Below are 17,511 nucleotides of genomic sequence, written 5' to 3'. Positions count from 1 at the left end.
GACCAGTTCAGCCAAATGAATGAGAATTTCAGTGGAACAGTGCTGGTGGGGATACCGGGAGAGGAAGAAATGAAGGGTTTGGAGGCTTTCATTATGGCAGATAGAGGTGTGTAGGGACTGGATGTCCATCGTGAAGATGAGGCATTAGGGGCCAGGGAAACAAAAGTCATGGAGGAGGTGGAGGTATGGGTGGTGTCCCAAACATAAGTGGGGAGTTCCTGGACCAGGGGGAATAGGACAGTATCAAGATATGTGAAGATCAGTGGGGCAGGAGCAGACCAAGAGACTAGGTTGGCCGGGGCAGTCAGGTTTGTGAATCGTGGGTAGGAGGTAGAACCGGGCGGTGTGAGATTCCTGGACTATGAGGTTGGAAACTATGGGAAATCCCCTGAGGTTAATGATAGGAGTGATGTAAAGGCTGGAAGTGATGGAAAACTATGTGGTCTAAGGGACACAGTGAAGCACCACTACCACCCCTAAGATCAGCCACAATCGTACTGAAATGCAGGGTTGTCTAACTCCTACCTTTGTGTCTTAGGTTCTTATATGTGGCCTCTTCCAGTAGTGCTTTCAAATTTGCCCTGTGAAAAATTAGATTGCTTTGCTTGAGTAAACAATGTGGACATGTGAGTGCTTATAGTTCTGGCAAGAGATATCTTTGATAAAGCTGTGAAATTGCCAGTGAATGAAATACAAAGCAGTTGAAAACATCTAAATTTGTCCTTGACAGAAAGAATTGTGTACCTTAAGATATGCAAAAGTGATTTACAGCCGAATAGTTTTACTTAAATGTAAATATAACCATGATAGCCAATTTGATTGTTTTATCTTGTAATATGTTTTTGTATGGAAAGTATAATGACCAGATAGTTTTTAGGCAGATTGATTGAGGGATAAGTATTGATCAAGATCCTGAGAAAAAGCTCCTTCTGTTCTTTAAAATAATATCATGGGATCCCTTGCATTCAACTGAGAGAACAGGTGAGACTTTGATTTAATATTTCACCTGAGAGATTGCAATTAAATAGGGCATCTCACGCTCAAATCAGATTATCAGCCAGCAATCTTTTGTCAAGGTTAGTTTACTGGAATTTTAATCCCCAACTTGATGTCCTCAGCTGGAACCATTTCTGCACTGAGAATTCCTGTGGTCAAAATTGTTATTGATTTTTTGAGAGCAGAGTTTTGCCAGAACATCATTATTTCATTTTGTCAATTAACTCACCAATTATTCTTATGTGCAGCACCCTCTGCTGGTGAATGATGTAATTTTCTGAGGCATTGTGGAAATTCAGGGCCATTATTTAGATCAAGCAACAAGAACATTTTCCTTATTTTTGACAAACTACATATCAATAAAACTGTTTTTATATTACAGAAAACTTGAAAATATATTTCCAAACTACATTAGGGCTCCTAGTAATTCTGAAACAAAACCTGTGAAACAACTTTATAAAAGTAAGTCTGCATGTTTATAATGCCCCATACAGAAATATATGAATATTGTGATGTATAAGGAGTGAATAACAGAATAAGTAAAATTTGAATCTAAGGTATTAGTTAGGGATTTCCTCAAAGCTGCTCACACTTCAACTCCAAAGCCTGTCTATAAATACACCACCCATCCATCCTGTTATCTATTTGGATGGAGTTTCTAGCACTTCAGTGTAAGTGACTAAAGAGCATAATAAATAGAAGCATAGCCATCAAATCTACTTCAACATTCAATAATATCATAGTTAATCTTCAGCTTGAACTCCGCAGGCTGAATTTTACAGGGGAGTGGTGTTGTGAGATTACACTAAGGATGTTATGAGAGACAAGATTCTCACACAGAAAAGAATAACATTTCTTTAAAAATAAATATTTATACTATTTTTACAAATGGGTAGCACATAGCATTCATAGAACATTACAGTGCAATACAGGCCCTTCGGCCCTCGATGTTGCACCAACCCATGAAACCAATCTGAAGCCCATCTAACCCACACCATTCCATTGTCATCCACATGTTTATCTAATGACCATTTAAATGTCCTAAGGTTTGCAAGCCTACTACTGTTTCAGGCAGGGCATTCCATGCCTGTACTACTCTCCGAGTAAATAAACTACCTCAGACATCTGTCCTATATCTATGACCTCTCAATTTAAAGCTATGTCCCCTTGCGCTAACCATCACCTTCCAAGAAAAAAGGCTCTCACTGTCCACCCTATGTAATCCTTTGATCATATTGTATGTCTGTATTAAGTCACTTCTCAACCTCTTCTCACTAACGAAAACTACCTCAAATCCCTCAGCCTTTGACCCTAAGACCCTCCCTCCATATCAGACAACATCCTAGTAAATCTCCTCTGCACCCTTTCCAACGCTTCCACGTTCTTCCTATAATACGGCGACCAAAACTATACGCAATACTCCAAGTATGGCTGTATCAGAGTTTTCTACAGCTGCGACATAACGTCATAGCTCTGAAACCCAGTCCCTCTACCAATAAAAGCTAACACACTGTATGCTTTCTTAAAAACTCGATCTACCTGGGTGGCAACTTTCAGGGATCCATAGACACCGAGATCTCTCTGCATATCTACACTACCATTAACCCATACCCTGTACTCCTGTTACTTCTTCCAAAGTGAATCACCTCACATTTTGCCGCATTGAACTTCATTTGCCACTGCTCAGCCCAACTCTGCAGCCTCTGTAACCTGCAACGTCCTTCGGCAATGTCCATAACTCTACTGACCTTAGTGTCATCCGCTAACCCATCCTTTACACCCTCATCCAGGTCATTTGTAAAAATGACAAACAGCAGTGGCCCCAAAACAGATCCTTGTGGCACACCACTAGTAACTGAACTCCAGGATGAGCATTTCCCATCAACCACCACCCTCTGTCGTTCTTTCAGCTTGCAAATTCTGAAGCAAACCACTAGATCCCCTCAGTCCCATGCTTCTGTATTTTCTGCAATATTCTGCTGTGGGCAATCTTATTAAATGCTTCACTGAGATCCATACACACCACGTCAACTATTTTACCCTCATCCTACCTGTTTGATCTCCTTCTGAAAGAACTCAATAACATCTGTGAGGCACGATGTACCCTTCACAAAACTGTGTTGACTGTCCCTAACCAGATTATTCTTTTCTAGATGATTATCAATCCTATCTCTTAAAATCCTTTTCAACACTTTACCCACAACCGAAGTGAGGCTCACTGGTCAATAGTTACCAGAGTTGTCTCTACTCCCCTTCTTGAACAAGTGAATAACATTAGCTATCATAGAGTCATAGAGATGTACAGCATGGAAACAGACCCTTCAGTCCAATCCGTCCATGCTGACCAGATATCCCAACCCAATCTACTCCCACCTGCCAACACCCAGCCTATATCCCTCCAAACCCTTCCTATTCATATACCCATCCAAATGCCTCTTAAATGTTGCAATTGTACCAGCCTCCACCACTTCCTCTGGCAGCTCATTCCATACATGTACTACCCTCTGTGTGACAAAGTTGCCCCTTAGGTCTCTTTTATATCTTTCCCCTTTCACACTAAACCTATGCCCTCTAGTTCTGGACTCCACAACCCCTGGGAAAAGACTTTATCTATTTATCCTATGCATGCCCCTCATAATTTTGTAAATCTCTATAAGGTCACCCTTCAGCCTTTGACGCTCCAGGGAAAACAGCCCCAGCCTGTTCAGCCTCTCCCTATAGCTCAAATTCTCCAATCCTGGCAACATCCTTGTAAATCTTTCCTAAATCCTTTCAAGTTTCACAACATCTTTCCAATAGGAAGGAGACTAGAATTGCATGCAATATTCCAACAGTGGCCTAACCAATGTCCTGCACAGCCGCAACATGACCTCCTAACTCCTGTACTCAATACTCTGATCAATAAAGGAAAGCATACCAAACACCTTCTTCACGATCCTATTGACCTGCGACTCCACTTTCAAGGAACTATGAACCTGCACTCCAAGGTCTCTTAGTTCAGCAATATTCCTGAGGACCTTACCATTAAGTGTATAAGTCCTGCTAAGATTTGCTTTCCCAAAATGCAGCACCTCGCATTTATCTAAATTAAATTCCATCTGGTCAAGAACCTATTGTAATCTGAGGTAATCCTCTTCGCTGTCCACTATACCTCCAATTTTGGTGTCATCTGCAAACTTACTAACGTTTTATGCTCACATCCAAATCATTCATGTAAATTACAAAAAGTAGAGGACCAAGCACCGATCCTCGTGGCACTCCACTGATCACAGGCCTGCAGTCTGAAAAACAACCCTCCACCACCACCCTCTGTCTTCTACCTTTGAACCAACTCTGTATCCAAATGGCTAGTTCTCCCTGTATTCCATGAGATCTAACCTTGCTAATCAGCCTCTCATAGGGAACCTTGTCAAACGCCTTATTGAAGTCCACATAGATCACATCTACCGCTCTACCCTCATCAATCCTCTTTGTTACTTCCTCAAAAAACTCCATCAAGTTTGTGAGACATGATTTCCCACTCACAAAGCCATGTTGACTATTCCTAATCAGTCCTTGCCTTTCCAAATACATGTTCATCCTGTCCCTCACGATTCCCTCCAACAACTTGCCTACCACCGACGTCAGGCTCACTGGCCTATAGTTCCCTGGCTATCCTCCAGTGTCCTGGCACTATCCCTGTGAACATTAATGACATAAAGATCCAAGCCAAAGTTTCTACAATCTCCTCCCTAGCTTCCCATAGAATCCTAGGATAAATCCCATCCAGTCCAGGAGACTTTACTATTTTCACATTTTCTAGAATTGCTAACACCTCCTCCTTATGAACCTCAATCCCAACTAGTCTGATAGCCTGTATCTCAATATTCTCCTCAACAACATCATCATTTTCCAGTGTGAATACTGACGAAAATATTGATTTAGTGTTTCTCCTAGCTCCTCAGGCTCTACGCACAATATCCCACTACTGTCCTTGATTGGTCCTAATCTTACTCTAGTAATTTATTTTTCCTGACATACCTATAAGTAGCTTTAGGGTTTTCCTTGATTCTACCTGCCTAAAGACTTGTCATGTCCCCTCATGGCTCTTCGTAGCTCTCTCTTTAGGTCCTCCCTGGATAACTTGTAACTCTCAAGTGCCCTAATTGAGCCTTCATGTTTCATCTTTGCATAAACCTTCTTCTTCCTTTTGACAAGAGATTCAACTTCATTAGTAAACCATGCTCCCTCGCTCGACCACTTCCTCCCTGCCTGACAAGTACATAATTATCAAGGACACGCAGTAGCTGTTCCGTGAACAAGCTCCACATTTCAATTGTGACCATCCCTGCAGTTTCCTTTGCCATCCTATACATCCTAAATTTTGCCTAATCAAATTCAATTGGATTTTGGTACTTGGGGCATAATTTAAACTGATTGGCCGAATTTGAACTTTTTTTTTTGTCCAATGGCAACACAACTCCAGCTATTTATTTCAACCAAATGTTACATTTTTAAATGGTTCTGCGGACACTGTGCTTTCAGTTAGTCCTTGCTAGCTTGCTCTTTCTCTTAAAGGTACAGTACACACCTGCACCTTCATAACACACTATATCTCTGGAACGTTTTTGAGGCCTATAGCAAACTCCCAAGAGGATGACCTCTCCTTTCCTGTTTCTAACCTCAGCCCATACTAACTCAGTAGAAAAATGTCCCCACCATACACACACACATACACACACACCCCTTTTTTACCACCTTCTACATTCTTACTGGAACATCTAAATCCCTGAACTTGCAACAACCATTCCTGTCCCTGCTCTATGTTTCCAAAATGACAACAACATCCAAGTCCCAGGCACCAACCAATGCTGCAAGTTCACCCACCTTATACCGGATGCTCCTGACGTTGAAGTAGACACACTTCAAACCAGTTTCCTGCCTGCTGGTACACTCTTGTGACCTTGACACCTTATTTATGATCGCACTATTCTGAACCTCTTGTACACTGGAGCTACAATTCAATTTCTCATCTCCCTGCTGAATTAGGTTAAACCCTCCTGAAGAGCATTAGCAAATTTCTCCCCCAGGGTATTGGTACCCCTCTGGTTCAGGTGTAGACTATGCTGTTTGTAGAGGTTCCACCTACCCCAGAATGAGCCCCAATTATCCCAAAAACACGATCTGAAACATCATGAACCCTGGCACCTGGGAGACAACACACCAACTATGGGTTACCCCTGGTAAGTCACCTCACCAACAGTATCCAAAACTTGTTATTGAGGGGAACGGCCACAGGGGATCCCTGCACTGCCTGCTGGTTCTCTGTCCGTCCCCTGACTGTAACCCATCTACCTTTTTCCTGTACCTGAGGTGTGACTACCTCCCTCTACTTCCCCACAATTATCCCCCCAGCCTCCCGAATGATCCAAAGTTCATCCAGCTCCAGCTCCAGTTCCGTAACACAGTTTCTGAGGAGCTGGAGTTAGGTCCACTTCCCATAGATTAAGTCAGCAGGAAGACTAGTGATGACCCTTAACTCCCACATTCTACAGGAAGAGAATTCAACTGCCTTAACCACCATTCCAACTGTTGTAAATTCCCAAAGAGACAACTAAAAAAACTTGGAACTTTTATGGCTTAGTCCAAGTTCCAAGTGTGTCTCAAGTCAGCTCTACTGATGGTAACTCCTATTCTTAGCATTACAAAACCATTATCTTACTCAGGATGGGGTAGGGTGGGAGGGCTGAGTTTTAACAGCCACATTCTGATTGTGGTAAACACCATTTATGCTGAGTCAGCATAGGTTATAGCATTTACGATTGTCAGTTTGCTCACAGTGTGGTGTACTTGCATGAATTGCAAGTTGTGTATATTAATTCATATGTCCGTTCTTTTCAGACAGAATGCACATGGACACATACATTGCACCTGTTTCAACTTAACAAAATAGATAACACGTATCTGATGGTTACTTTCTCAAGGCAATGTCCTGACCAATCAGAGTCATCCTGCCTGGTTTAGAATGTAAACAAAACCTATCTGTCAAACAGAATTTAAGGGGAACGCTCTCTATTGCAATGTGACTGCCTGGCACATGTTTTTACCCTGCTAGTACGAAACCTTTGGATGCATGCAACTTCGACAAAATGTGTCTTTTATCAGCAACATTCAAGCTCTGTAGTGCCAAACAACTATGCAAAAAAATCCTAATTTCAGTCTTAAATGACCAACCACCTATCCTGAAAATATATTTAATTCTAGACTCTCCTAGGAAAATAGCTTCTCACATTATTCAAATTGAATCTTCTAAGATCTGAGAATATGATTCCATTCTAGTAGTAGGTACAGTTAGTCTAAAGACATTTTCAATGCTTCAATTCAGTTGCTAATTGAGTTGAAAATAAAATTTGTTATAACTCTTAAAAATGTATCCAATTGCTACTAAAAATAAAACACTACTATTTACAGAAACATCATATGCTGGAATTGTTCAATTTTCCAATCTTTTTCTTTAAGTGGCAAAAATCCAAAATAAATGGTTTCAATTTTTAAATACCATTATGGCCATTATTTCACTATGACTATGTTTAAATCAAAACTTACTCGAACACTTTTTTTTACTACACCCTCAAAGATATTTATTTTTAATTCATTCTTAAGATTCGGATGGCATCAATATGGCTAATATTTATTGTCCATCCTCATTATCCTTCAAGAAAGTGACCATGGTTCTTGAAACACTGCGGTCTATGTGCTGATTCCATTATATGATACCCGATGGTTTACTAGGCTATTTCTGAGGCCAGTTAGGAGTTACCAATGTTCCACAATTTCTAACTTTCCACAGTCTTCATTTCTGTTTTCAAACATTTAAATCCAAGCTTGATGTCGCCTTATTAACAATTCATCTATATTTAAAAGTGTTTCCCTTTTTCAAATTTGGAGACATCCTGATATCAACAAAAGCATTGGTGAAAATATGTAATTCTCATGTTTATTTTGTTCAATTTCTCCAATAGATGATGGTGATTACTGTGAACTCATTGTAAAACTGGTTCAGCAAGAAAACTGTCCTTTAAAACCATGTCAGCAATGGTGGACTGTTAACCAGACTGAAAGATTATATAGAAATGATGATAAAGAAAGCCTAGAAATTATTGTATTCAGTGATAAAGTTAGCCCACCTAGCCTTGGATTTCTTGCTGGTTATGGGTAAGACAAGATTTTGTTTTGTCTTTCTGATACATTTTAAGTTTATGTTATAATTTGTTGTTACTTAATTAAAACTTCAAATTTCTTGGCTTTTCCTACATATACACAATGGTAATTTCCATTCATTCAGGTATCATTACAGCACTGCAGAATCCTTATGGAATGCACTGGGTTGTGCTGCTAGTTACTTTGGACCCATCTCATAGGCCATTGGCATGTCATGCACCAGTTCTTTGAGGAGACACTGATGTGATATCAATTGGCACTCATTCCTGGAAGAAAGTGAGGTCTGCAGATGCTGGAGATCAGAGTCTAGAGTATGTTGCTGGAAAAGCACAGCAGGTCAGGCAGCATCCGAGGAGCAGGAAAATTGATGTTTCAGGCTGGAGCCCTTCATCAGGAATTAGGCCTCAATCCTGATGAAGGGCTCCAGCCCGAAACGTCAATTCTCCTGCTCCTTGGATGCTGCCTGGCCTACTGTGCTTTTCCAGCAACACACTCTCGATTCATTCCTGGAACCTCAGTCGTAGAGGTCACTGACATCTGTGAGAGTCATTCACAACCAAATATAAGTCACAGGCTGGTAGTTGCAAATGTCAGAGCGAATGCATGGCAGTCTGTTGCTCTTTCTTGTTATTTCTTCCTCTTATTGTTGCTGAGGCAATTCTGAAGTAGTGAATGCTCTGAATCCAAAGAGATGTCATTGGTTTAAATTAAGGTGTTCGCATCATCTTTAGCTTGTACATTATGGCATAAGTGGATTGAAAGTGGGGCAGGATAAGGCATGACCATACTGTCATCCAGAATTCTTGGCAGCAATACCATCCAGCATTGCCATGTCACAGCCCATTCATGATTAGCTCAGGAAATAAAGGCATATCTGTTCCTTGATAATTTCATTTTGTTCTCTTGTATTGACTGTAACTATTCCTTAAATCGCTTAAGCAGGATGTCAATGATTATGTTGTACCATGTTTGATTGCTGAATCTGGCATAGCTGAGTAGCTGGAGAAATGTAGAGGCAACAAATGGAAGATGTGATACTTGGAAAGTGTGGCAATAGAATATTTGAATGTTGTGCAATACTTCTGAGTGCTAGGAACTGCTGATGGGTGAGTGATGGAGGTGTAGTGCATTGAATAGCCTGAGGTAGCTCACTAGATGCAAGATGATTTTTTAAGGTGTATTGACTAACTTTGACCACCCAAACAAGGCCATTAAACTTCCTCCAATATTGCTGCAAGATCCTCAAAGCCAGACAGCAGGAATTCACTTATTCACCAAAACCCAGTCCTTTCAACTTTGGAGGAAATTTCTTGATGTTTCATAACTGCCTATGAAACATAACGCCTATATTCCTCTCAAACGCCAGCATGGCTTCTGTGAATTGTCGAGCCGTCTTCATTCTTATTTTAGAATTTTGCCTATCACTAATTCTCTTCTATCATTGAAAGAGGAGCTGTCTCTCTGCCTTTTCTCCTTTAAGACACTGTTTAAGTTGCATTTTTGACTAATTTCACATTATTTACACAAGCTAAGATATGCTTTCAGCTCAACAATATTATTTACACAAAGTCAATAGATCTCAAGTGCTTGCACTTTCAACTATTGAACATTTTAAGTGTCCAAATGATTAATATTTTTATTGGGCTGTAGTGAAAAGTACTTTTTTAAACATAGTGGAAGATTGGTGAGAGTCATATCTGGCACTTGAAACGTCAACTCTTCTGTCTCTCCAGATACGTTGCCAGACCTGCTGACTTCCTCCAGCAATTCCTGTTTTTGTTTCAGACCTTCAGCATTCATTGTTTTTATAATATTGGTCTATGACAGATATCAGGTTGATAATACAAGAATCAAGCAAAATATGAAAAGTTCAGTTGGCACGAAAAAGGAAAAGAATTAAGACAAATAAACTGCGTGAAAAGAGACTGAAGGCACATAAAACTAAATTTAATAGTCATCTATAAGCAGAAAGTTATTAAAAGTAAACGATCAGATGGGCAATAGAGGGGTCAAAATGACATTTAAATAAGGTGTTGGAGAGCAAGGTTAAGATACTTTAGTAAGGACTTTGTATGTTTTTACCAAGGAAGAAGATGATGCCGATGTTAATGAACTAGGAAATTAGTAAAGGATGCAATAATAAGCTGATTAACTACAGCCTAGTCTATTTAAAATTAATGGTGAGAAAGGTTTTAGACACAAATATCAGGGATAATATTAACTCACTTGAACAAGTGTGAAATACTTAGGGAAATCCAGAATTGTTTTATTCAAGGTAAATTCTGTTTTACTAACTTGACTGTTTTAATGTGATAGATGTAGTATACAAAAGTAATGCAGTGAATGAAACAAAAAGCAAGTAAAGTCACCATAGTATTAGCAGACCGTTGGGCTGCTCTCATTATAGAGGGAGATGACTGGACTTTAACCTGAAGGTAGGTGAAAGTGAGGACTGCAGATGCTGGAGATCAGAGTCGAGAGTGTGGTACTGGAAAAGCACAGCAGGTCAGGCGGCATCCGAGAGCAGGAAAATCATCATTTCAGGTAAAAACCCTTCATGAAGGGAAGAGGTGGAAAAGCTAGGACTTTCACGATTATCTCAGCTGGTGTGGGAATTGAACCTATAGTAGTTTGTGTCAGTCTGCACTGCAAACCAGTAACCAACTGAGCTAACCAACATCCAGAGGCTTAGATGGACTTCTAAATGAGTTTTGATTAAGTGTTCCGTTGTAAATTGCCAGCCATGTAAAAGTCCCATCGCATAAAGTGGCTACATCCCCCACATGTTTGAACTTAGTTGAATAACAGGAAACAGGTGGCATAGTGAAGGGCTGTTTTTCTGGACTGGAGGACACTACCTAGTGGAGTTTCCCAGAAATGCTCCTAACAGCATTGCTTTTTGGATGTAGGTTTGCTCGCTGAGCTGGAAGATTCATTTTCAGATGTTTTGTCACCATACTAGGTAACATCTTCAGTGAGTTTCTGGACAAAGCACTGCTAATGTTTCCTGCTTTCTGTTTATACGTTTGGGTTTCTTTGGGTTGGTGATGTCATTTCCTGTTCTTTTTCTCAGGCGGGTGGTAAATGGGGTCCAAGTCAATGTGTTTGTTGATAGAGTTCCAGTTGGAATGCCATGCTTCTAGGAATTCTTGTGCATGTCTCTGTTTGGCTTGTCCCAGGATGGGTGTGTTGTCCCAGTCGACGAGGTGTCCTTCCTTACCTGTATGTAAGGATACTAGTGCGAGAGGGTCATGTCATTTTGTGACTAGTTGATGCTCATGTATCCCGGTGGCTAGTTTTCTGCCTGTTTGTCCAATGTAATGTTTGTTACAGTTCTTGCATGGTATTTTGTAAATGACATTGGTTTTGCTTATTGTCTGGATAAGGTCTTTCAAGTTCATTCACTGCTGTTTTAGTGTATTGGTGGGTTTGTGGTCTTTCATGATGCCAAGGGGTCTGAGTAGTCTGGCAGGTCATTTCCGAGAAGTCTTTGATGTAGTGAAGAGTGGCTAGGGTTTCTGGACGTGTTTTGTCTGCTTGTTTGGGTTTGTTACTGAGAAATCGGCGGACTGTGTTCAGCGAGCAAACCTACATCCTGAGCTACAAATCTTCTCAAAACTCGCTAGCATTGTTTTTTTTTCAGATATACTAATTAATTAGGCTTGGTTGAAAAGACCACAAATTCAAATTTGCAATTATATTTTGAATTCTTAATATAGTGATAGACCTAATGCTGACAGACAGGTTGGAGGAATGAAAAGAGGTGGAATTTAATGTGAAGAACCATGATATTTTGGGAGGAAGAACAATGGGTGGCAAAATACAATAATGCAGAATTCTAAAAGGGGTGCATGAACAGAAAGACCTGGGTTGAAAATGCATTTTTTTCAGGGTAGTAGAACAGTTATGAAAAACTTCATGAAACTCTATTTGGTTTTGACTGGCATTACAGTGTTTAATTCTGACCATGGCTTTATGGAAAATGCACAAAAAACACTGAGAATGATTCCTGTGAAGAACTTCAGTTATAGAGTCAGAGAGATGTACAGCATGGAAACAGACCCTTCAGTCCAACTGTCCATGCCGACCAGATATCTCAACCCAAACTAGTCCCACCTGCCAGCACCCGGCCCCTATCCCTCCAAACCCTTCCTATGCATATACCCATCCAAATGTCTCTTAAATATTGCAATTGTACCAGCCTTCACACATCCTCTGGCAGCTCATTCCATACACGTACCACCCTCTGTGTGAAAAAGTTGCATCTTAGGTCTCTTTTATATCTTTCTCCTCTCACCCTAAACCTATGCCCTGTAGTTCTGGACTCCCCAACCCCAGGGAAAAGACTTTGTCTATTTATCCTATCCATGCCCCTCATAATTTTGTAAACCTCTATAAGGTCACCCCTCAGCCTCCGACACTCTAGGGAAAACAGCCCCAGCCTGTTTAACCTCTCCCTGTAGCTCAGATCCTCCAACCCTGGCAACACCCTTGTAAATCTTTTCTGAACCCTTTCAAGATAGATTGTGGCAAGTGAGGTTCTTAATAGAGAAAGATGAAAGAAGATTTAAAAGAAGTGCATAAAATAATGACGGTCCAAATAGAAAGAAATTGTTTCTATTGCAAGTACCAGTGGACAGCGATTTGAAATTATTGGTAGAATGCATGCAACGTGAGAAAGCTATGCCGTGCAACAAATGTTTAGGACCTGGGATACATTATCTGGTGTGGTAAAGGCTTACATGTTGGGTTTTCAATAAGGGATTTGATGACACCTGAAGAGAAAGGTATTGTAGAGTAATGGGAAAAGGGCAGGTAATTGAACTAGTAAACTTTGCAGAGCAAACACACCATGGTACTATCCTCCTGTGCTGTGACTATTTCATAATTTTATTCTGGTGAAAGGTGGTGACTTGTCAGTCTCCCAAGTGGCATTTCAAAGTTGCTACAAGATGATAATTGTTAAAATGTAGGAAGAGTCAGAGGGGAAATGTTAGTTTCCCCACACGGTGGTGGAAGATAGAGACCGAATAAGGAATAAAAAGGATGGATTTATTACATTATTCACTTTAAGAGCTTAGAACAAAGAACAATTCTCAAGTTAATAAGTGTTGCAAGTTAGTAAGAGTGGCAGATTTTTGTTTTGAAGGAACTCAGATGATGTTAGAGATCAGATTTGGTCTCCATGGAAATTAGTAAATGCTAATTGGGTGAGAGTAGCTGCAACTTCACTTTTAGGTTAGGACCTTTAAAAATCGTATTTAATTAGTTGGGGCCTTAGTCCTGGTCTTCCAGATTCTAACTGATGGTCAGTGTTACAATGAAAATCTTAAATAGGCATCAGGCATTTATTGAATATATAAAGGAACTATCAACTGTTGAATACATGGGCATTCCATGCTAAATTTTTGATTTTTACCAATTTGGTTGATGACATATTTCATGGCTCATAATAAGCTAATACTTCCTATCTGTCACAGATGTTTAGGAGGCTGTTTAGCACCCTCAACTTAAATGTCACATAGCCAAATTGCTAGGCTCACATTCTTTTCAACTCAGTTTTTTTCTGAATTGTTTTTGTCTACCAAATGTTTGATACTATTTTTGTTACTTTTCAGCATCATGGGTTTGTATGCATCAGTTGTACTGGTCATTGGGAAGTTTGTACGTGAGTTTTTCAGTGGGATCTCTCATGACATCATGTTCGAAGAACTGCCAAATGTAGACCGAATTTTAAAATTATGTACAGATATCTTCCTGGTTCGAGAGACTGGAGAACTGGAGTTAGAAGAGGATCTGTATGCCAAGCTCATTTTCTTGTATAGATCACCAGAAACTATGATCAAATGGACACGTGAAAAGACAAAATGAAAGCTTCTGCTGATGTGGACAGAGGTATTTTTCTGAAAATAAAACAAAAGCACAATGTCATTGAAAAGCCAAGCTATTCACAATAGTGACAGCAGCTTTTCCTTATGGAGCGCAGGCAGTCGCACGTTCCTCAAGTCTTCTCTGCCTACAGTCTTTGCTGATACTAAAGATCGGTGCTTGTTCTAACATTCAGCACCATATTGTGGAAACAATCCTGTCGGAACTGAATCCAGTTTCTTTCTATTTTTACTACAGCCAAAATCAGGGCTTCTGAAATGCTTACCATCCTTGCAGGCATTATCTTTATCAGTCCCTTTACATTTCTCTATGCGATGCAATGATTTTGGAACATGTAATCTGCTGTCATTATTACCCAGACACAGAGGAATAGAACCTGGTGTGACAATGCTGCCAAAATAATGGGGACATCACCAATGTATTGGAATTCTTGGATATCACAGGTCTCCAGTGGTATAAGCTAATACTGACTGGCTTGAGCAAGGAAGATAATTTGACAATCTGTTTTGAATGCCTTATTTTATTTGTACAGTCAAAAGAAAAGTATCACCATCTCAGTGATCTTTCTCAGGAAAAATGTTCATTTACCAAAGGCTTTTGTGTGCCTTCTGTAACTTCATTCCCTTATAAAAACTTCCTCAAGCAAATGCTGCTCTAAGATGATCCAGATGATACCAGTGAGAACACTTGAAACTTAAGGTCAGCAAAATATTCAGAATTCAACTTCATTGCTAGCCCCATAGCTTTATCAGTTACTTTTTGTGAAGGGCAGAAAATTAATAATAACTGGATTTTCATTCCAAATTTTGCTACCTCTAAAACACCCCTCCCTTTTACCCATGAGATGTGTCATTTGGGAACATGGACAACTTATAGCCTTGTTACTGCTTGTACCAATCTGATTATCAGGAAGTGCAAATTTCTGAAGGTCCAAGGCTATTCCTTCTTGTCAGAATCCATGTTGTGTGTTTTACTGCCCATGACAGCTTGACCATTATCAAGAACTTAATGAGAGTCCGTCAGGGAAATAATCATGACTCCCATGGTGTTGCACACTAGGTTGGAGCAAGCATATATTGTGTCACTCTAGTTTTTGTACAACGTGCATTAAACAAATAAAGTTTGTTCATTAGCACTGAACAGAAAGAAAAGGCCCGACTGAGATCCAGTTTAGATCTCAAACTCGACCTAAATATTTGTGCACTTCAATGTTATTTTCATACCTAAATGTGCACAGCAGTGATGAAGATGGTAGCATGATCAAGTTCCACAGCTAATAGTTTCTGTCTTTATATTCTAAATTAATCTTTAAAGAAGATATTGTTGAGCACAGTATATAGAATGTGAGAAATAACTGGAGTCAAAATAAAAGGATGTTGTGGAACCATTCAATATTGCATAATATTCTAACAACAAAAATTGCCTGCTAGAAAGTCTGGACTTCTGTATTGCAGATTTATGATAAATTTTGATCTTTGATTACATATTTCCACATGCAAATTGCTATTGCTACGACCGTTGAAGCATCCATAATCCTATTGCAGGAGTACAGGGCAAAACATCAGTCTGATGTATTTTAACATTGATTTTATTGACTTTCCAAAATGCAAATATGATTAAAGATTCAAAATGATGAGATATTTCTAGGTCATAGTATTATTGATAGGATTAGAATCAAAGCACAATCAACAAATCTTTAAAAATCAAAAGATTTGGAAATTCTATAAAAATTAATTCACTGTTGCAGCAAGGGTATTTCCAGTATAATGTTGCAGTGTACAGATGTAGAATTATTTTTCAACTTGTGCTTTGCAAAAGATAAATGGTTAGTTCTTAAGGCAATCATTCTGTTTCATATATATTGTTACTTAGAGAAGCCAGCTCAGTTCACAGCGGTTGATATTTAGTTTGCAGTTTCTCCATTGAATTATCTAATACAGTAGCTGACCAGCTATTACACAATCACAAGACAGTTCAATTGTTAAAGCTTTTGGGACTCACTATATAGTGTTTTCCAATTCCTTACATCATATTTAAATAGCACTGGAGTTCAGGCTTAATCATTTTTAAAATAAATGTTTACTTCCATGTTCTCAAGAGGATCTGGGCAAAAGATTCAGTACCTGAGTAATAATATGCATGAAGAAAAGACCATGAGAAAAATAACTGGTGGTCAGGAAGGACACACTCCAAGTTTCAAAAACTGTGTTATAGTGTTAAAACTGAAAAAGAAAATGTAGCTACGTAAACTTGCAAAACTCTATAACCTGCAATATTACAGTTAAGGTAACCCTTGAAAACCATTTTATAATTATCTGTTTCAAAGAAGCACTCATGTGCGAAAGAATTTTCATATGCAAATGTTAAGAACTTTTCATCTTTTAAGAGTAGGAATTGCAATGCATTCCTATGTAGAATGGGGGAGGGGGAACTATAGCTTTCCCTTTGAATTTGTGTAATTACCTTAACCTTGTTTATTGAAACAAAGTAACATTTTTGATCCTATGTATCGACAATTTAGCTGCTCGTTCTGACCCTAGCGTGCACTGTTTCAGATGATTTTAAATGGATATTTCTGAAAATGAACGATAGCAGTTTGTAAAACGAAGTTTTGTATAACACGAGTTATGTTATTCCTCAATAGATTTCAGTACTACATTGTGTTAAGGTGTATTTATATTTCCCATTCATTCATAAACTTCTGGAATACTGAAATTAGTTTAGAAATTATGCAATAAGCTTCGCTTCTAGTTGGATTACTCTGGTTTCCCTCTGTGCAGGACGCTGTCTCCCAAACCCATAATTCTGACCCTGCTGTCAACAGTTACCAGTGGAAATATGTCCCTGTTTTATATTTGTTTCTAAAACATCTCACTAAGTGATGAACATTTTCAATAAAATTTCTTGAAAAATGGATTTTCTCTCACCAGTAAATTTGAGTAATGATTAGGTGCTTTCATTTTAAGTTGCTTGATCTGCATTTGTTTTTCTTGCATGTTTATTTTAAAGTTACCTGGGGATTTAGAGAATTGGTTAAAATTTCATAATGCACCCGGGCTTTCTATAGCAAAAGCATATTAATGAAGACGATCTCTACAAAACCTAAACTATTTAAATCCTAACAAACCATCTCACTCTTAAAGGAGCGAGTATTTATTTTTGGAAAGGATTTATTACAATAATGTAATTTCTAAAACAACAAAATATCAGTTTGAAACTAGGAGTGGGACAATGAATTTCTGTGAAATATAACGTGGTTTATATTGGTTGGAAAGGTTAATGATGATTTATTAGCAATCTAGGATGACTTAACTAGGACCATTCAGACTTTTTGGAAGGGATGGGTAGTGGGGGGGGGGGAAGGAAGCATTCAGAAAATGCAGTGCATTGCAAGGCCATTACCTACCCAATATCCTTGTCATTGAA

At 39.2% G+C, this 17,511-nt stretch overlaps 1 protein-coding gene across 1 annotated transcript in view; it reads left to right on the top strand.

Moving 5' to 3' along the window:
- The window catches only part of LOC132815248 (piezo-type mechanosensitive ion channel component 2-like), a 467,530-nt gene extending 450,564 nt beyond the window's left edge, over positions 1-16,966 (top strand). Inside the window, exons 49-51 of the mRNA XM_060824063.1 lie at positions 1,379-1,458; positions 7,998-8,190; positions 13,815-16,966. Coding sequence (XP_060680046.1) covers positions 1,379-1,458; positions 7,998-8,190; positions 13,815-14,067 — 526 coding nt within the window. The 3' untranslated portion in view covers positions 14,068-16,966. The remainder of the gene's footprint in view (positions 1-1,378; positions 1,459-7,997; positions 8,191-13,814) is intronic.
- The last annotated feature ends 545 nt before the right edge of the window (positions 16,967-17,511 follow it).

This window comes from Hemiscyllium ocellatum, chromosome 4 (assembly GCF_020745735.1).
Source record: "Hemiscyllium ocellatum isolate sHemOce1 chromosome 4, sHemOce1.pat.X.cur, whole genome shotgun sequence".
Classification (NCBI taxonomy): Eukaryota; Metazoa; Chordata; class Chondrichthyes; order Orectolobiformes; family Hemiscylliidae; genus Hemiscyllium; species Hemiscyllium ocellatum.
The sequence above is the reverse complement of the archived record's forward strand: the minus strand, read 5'-3'. Positions and strand labels throughout refer to the sequence as shown.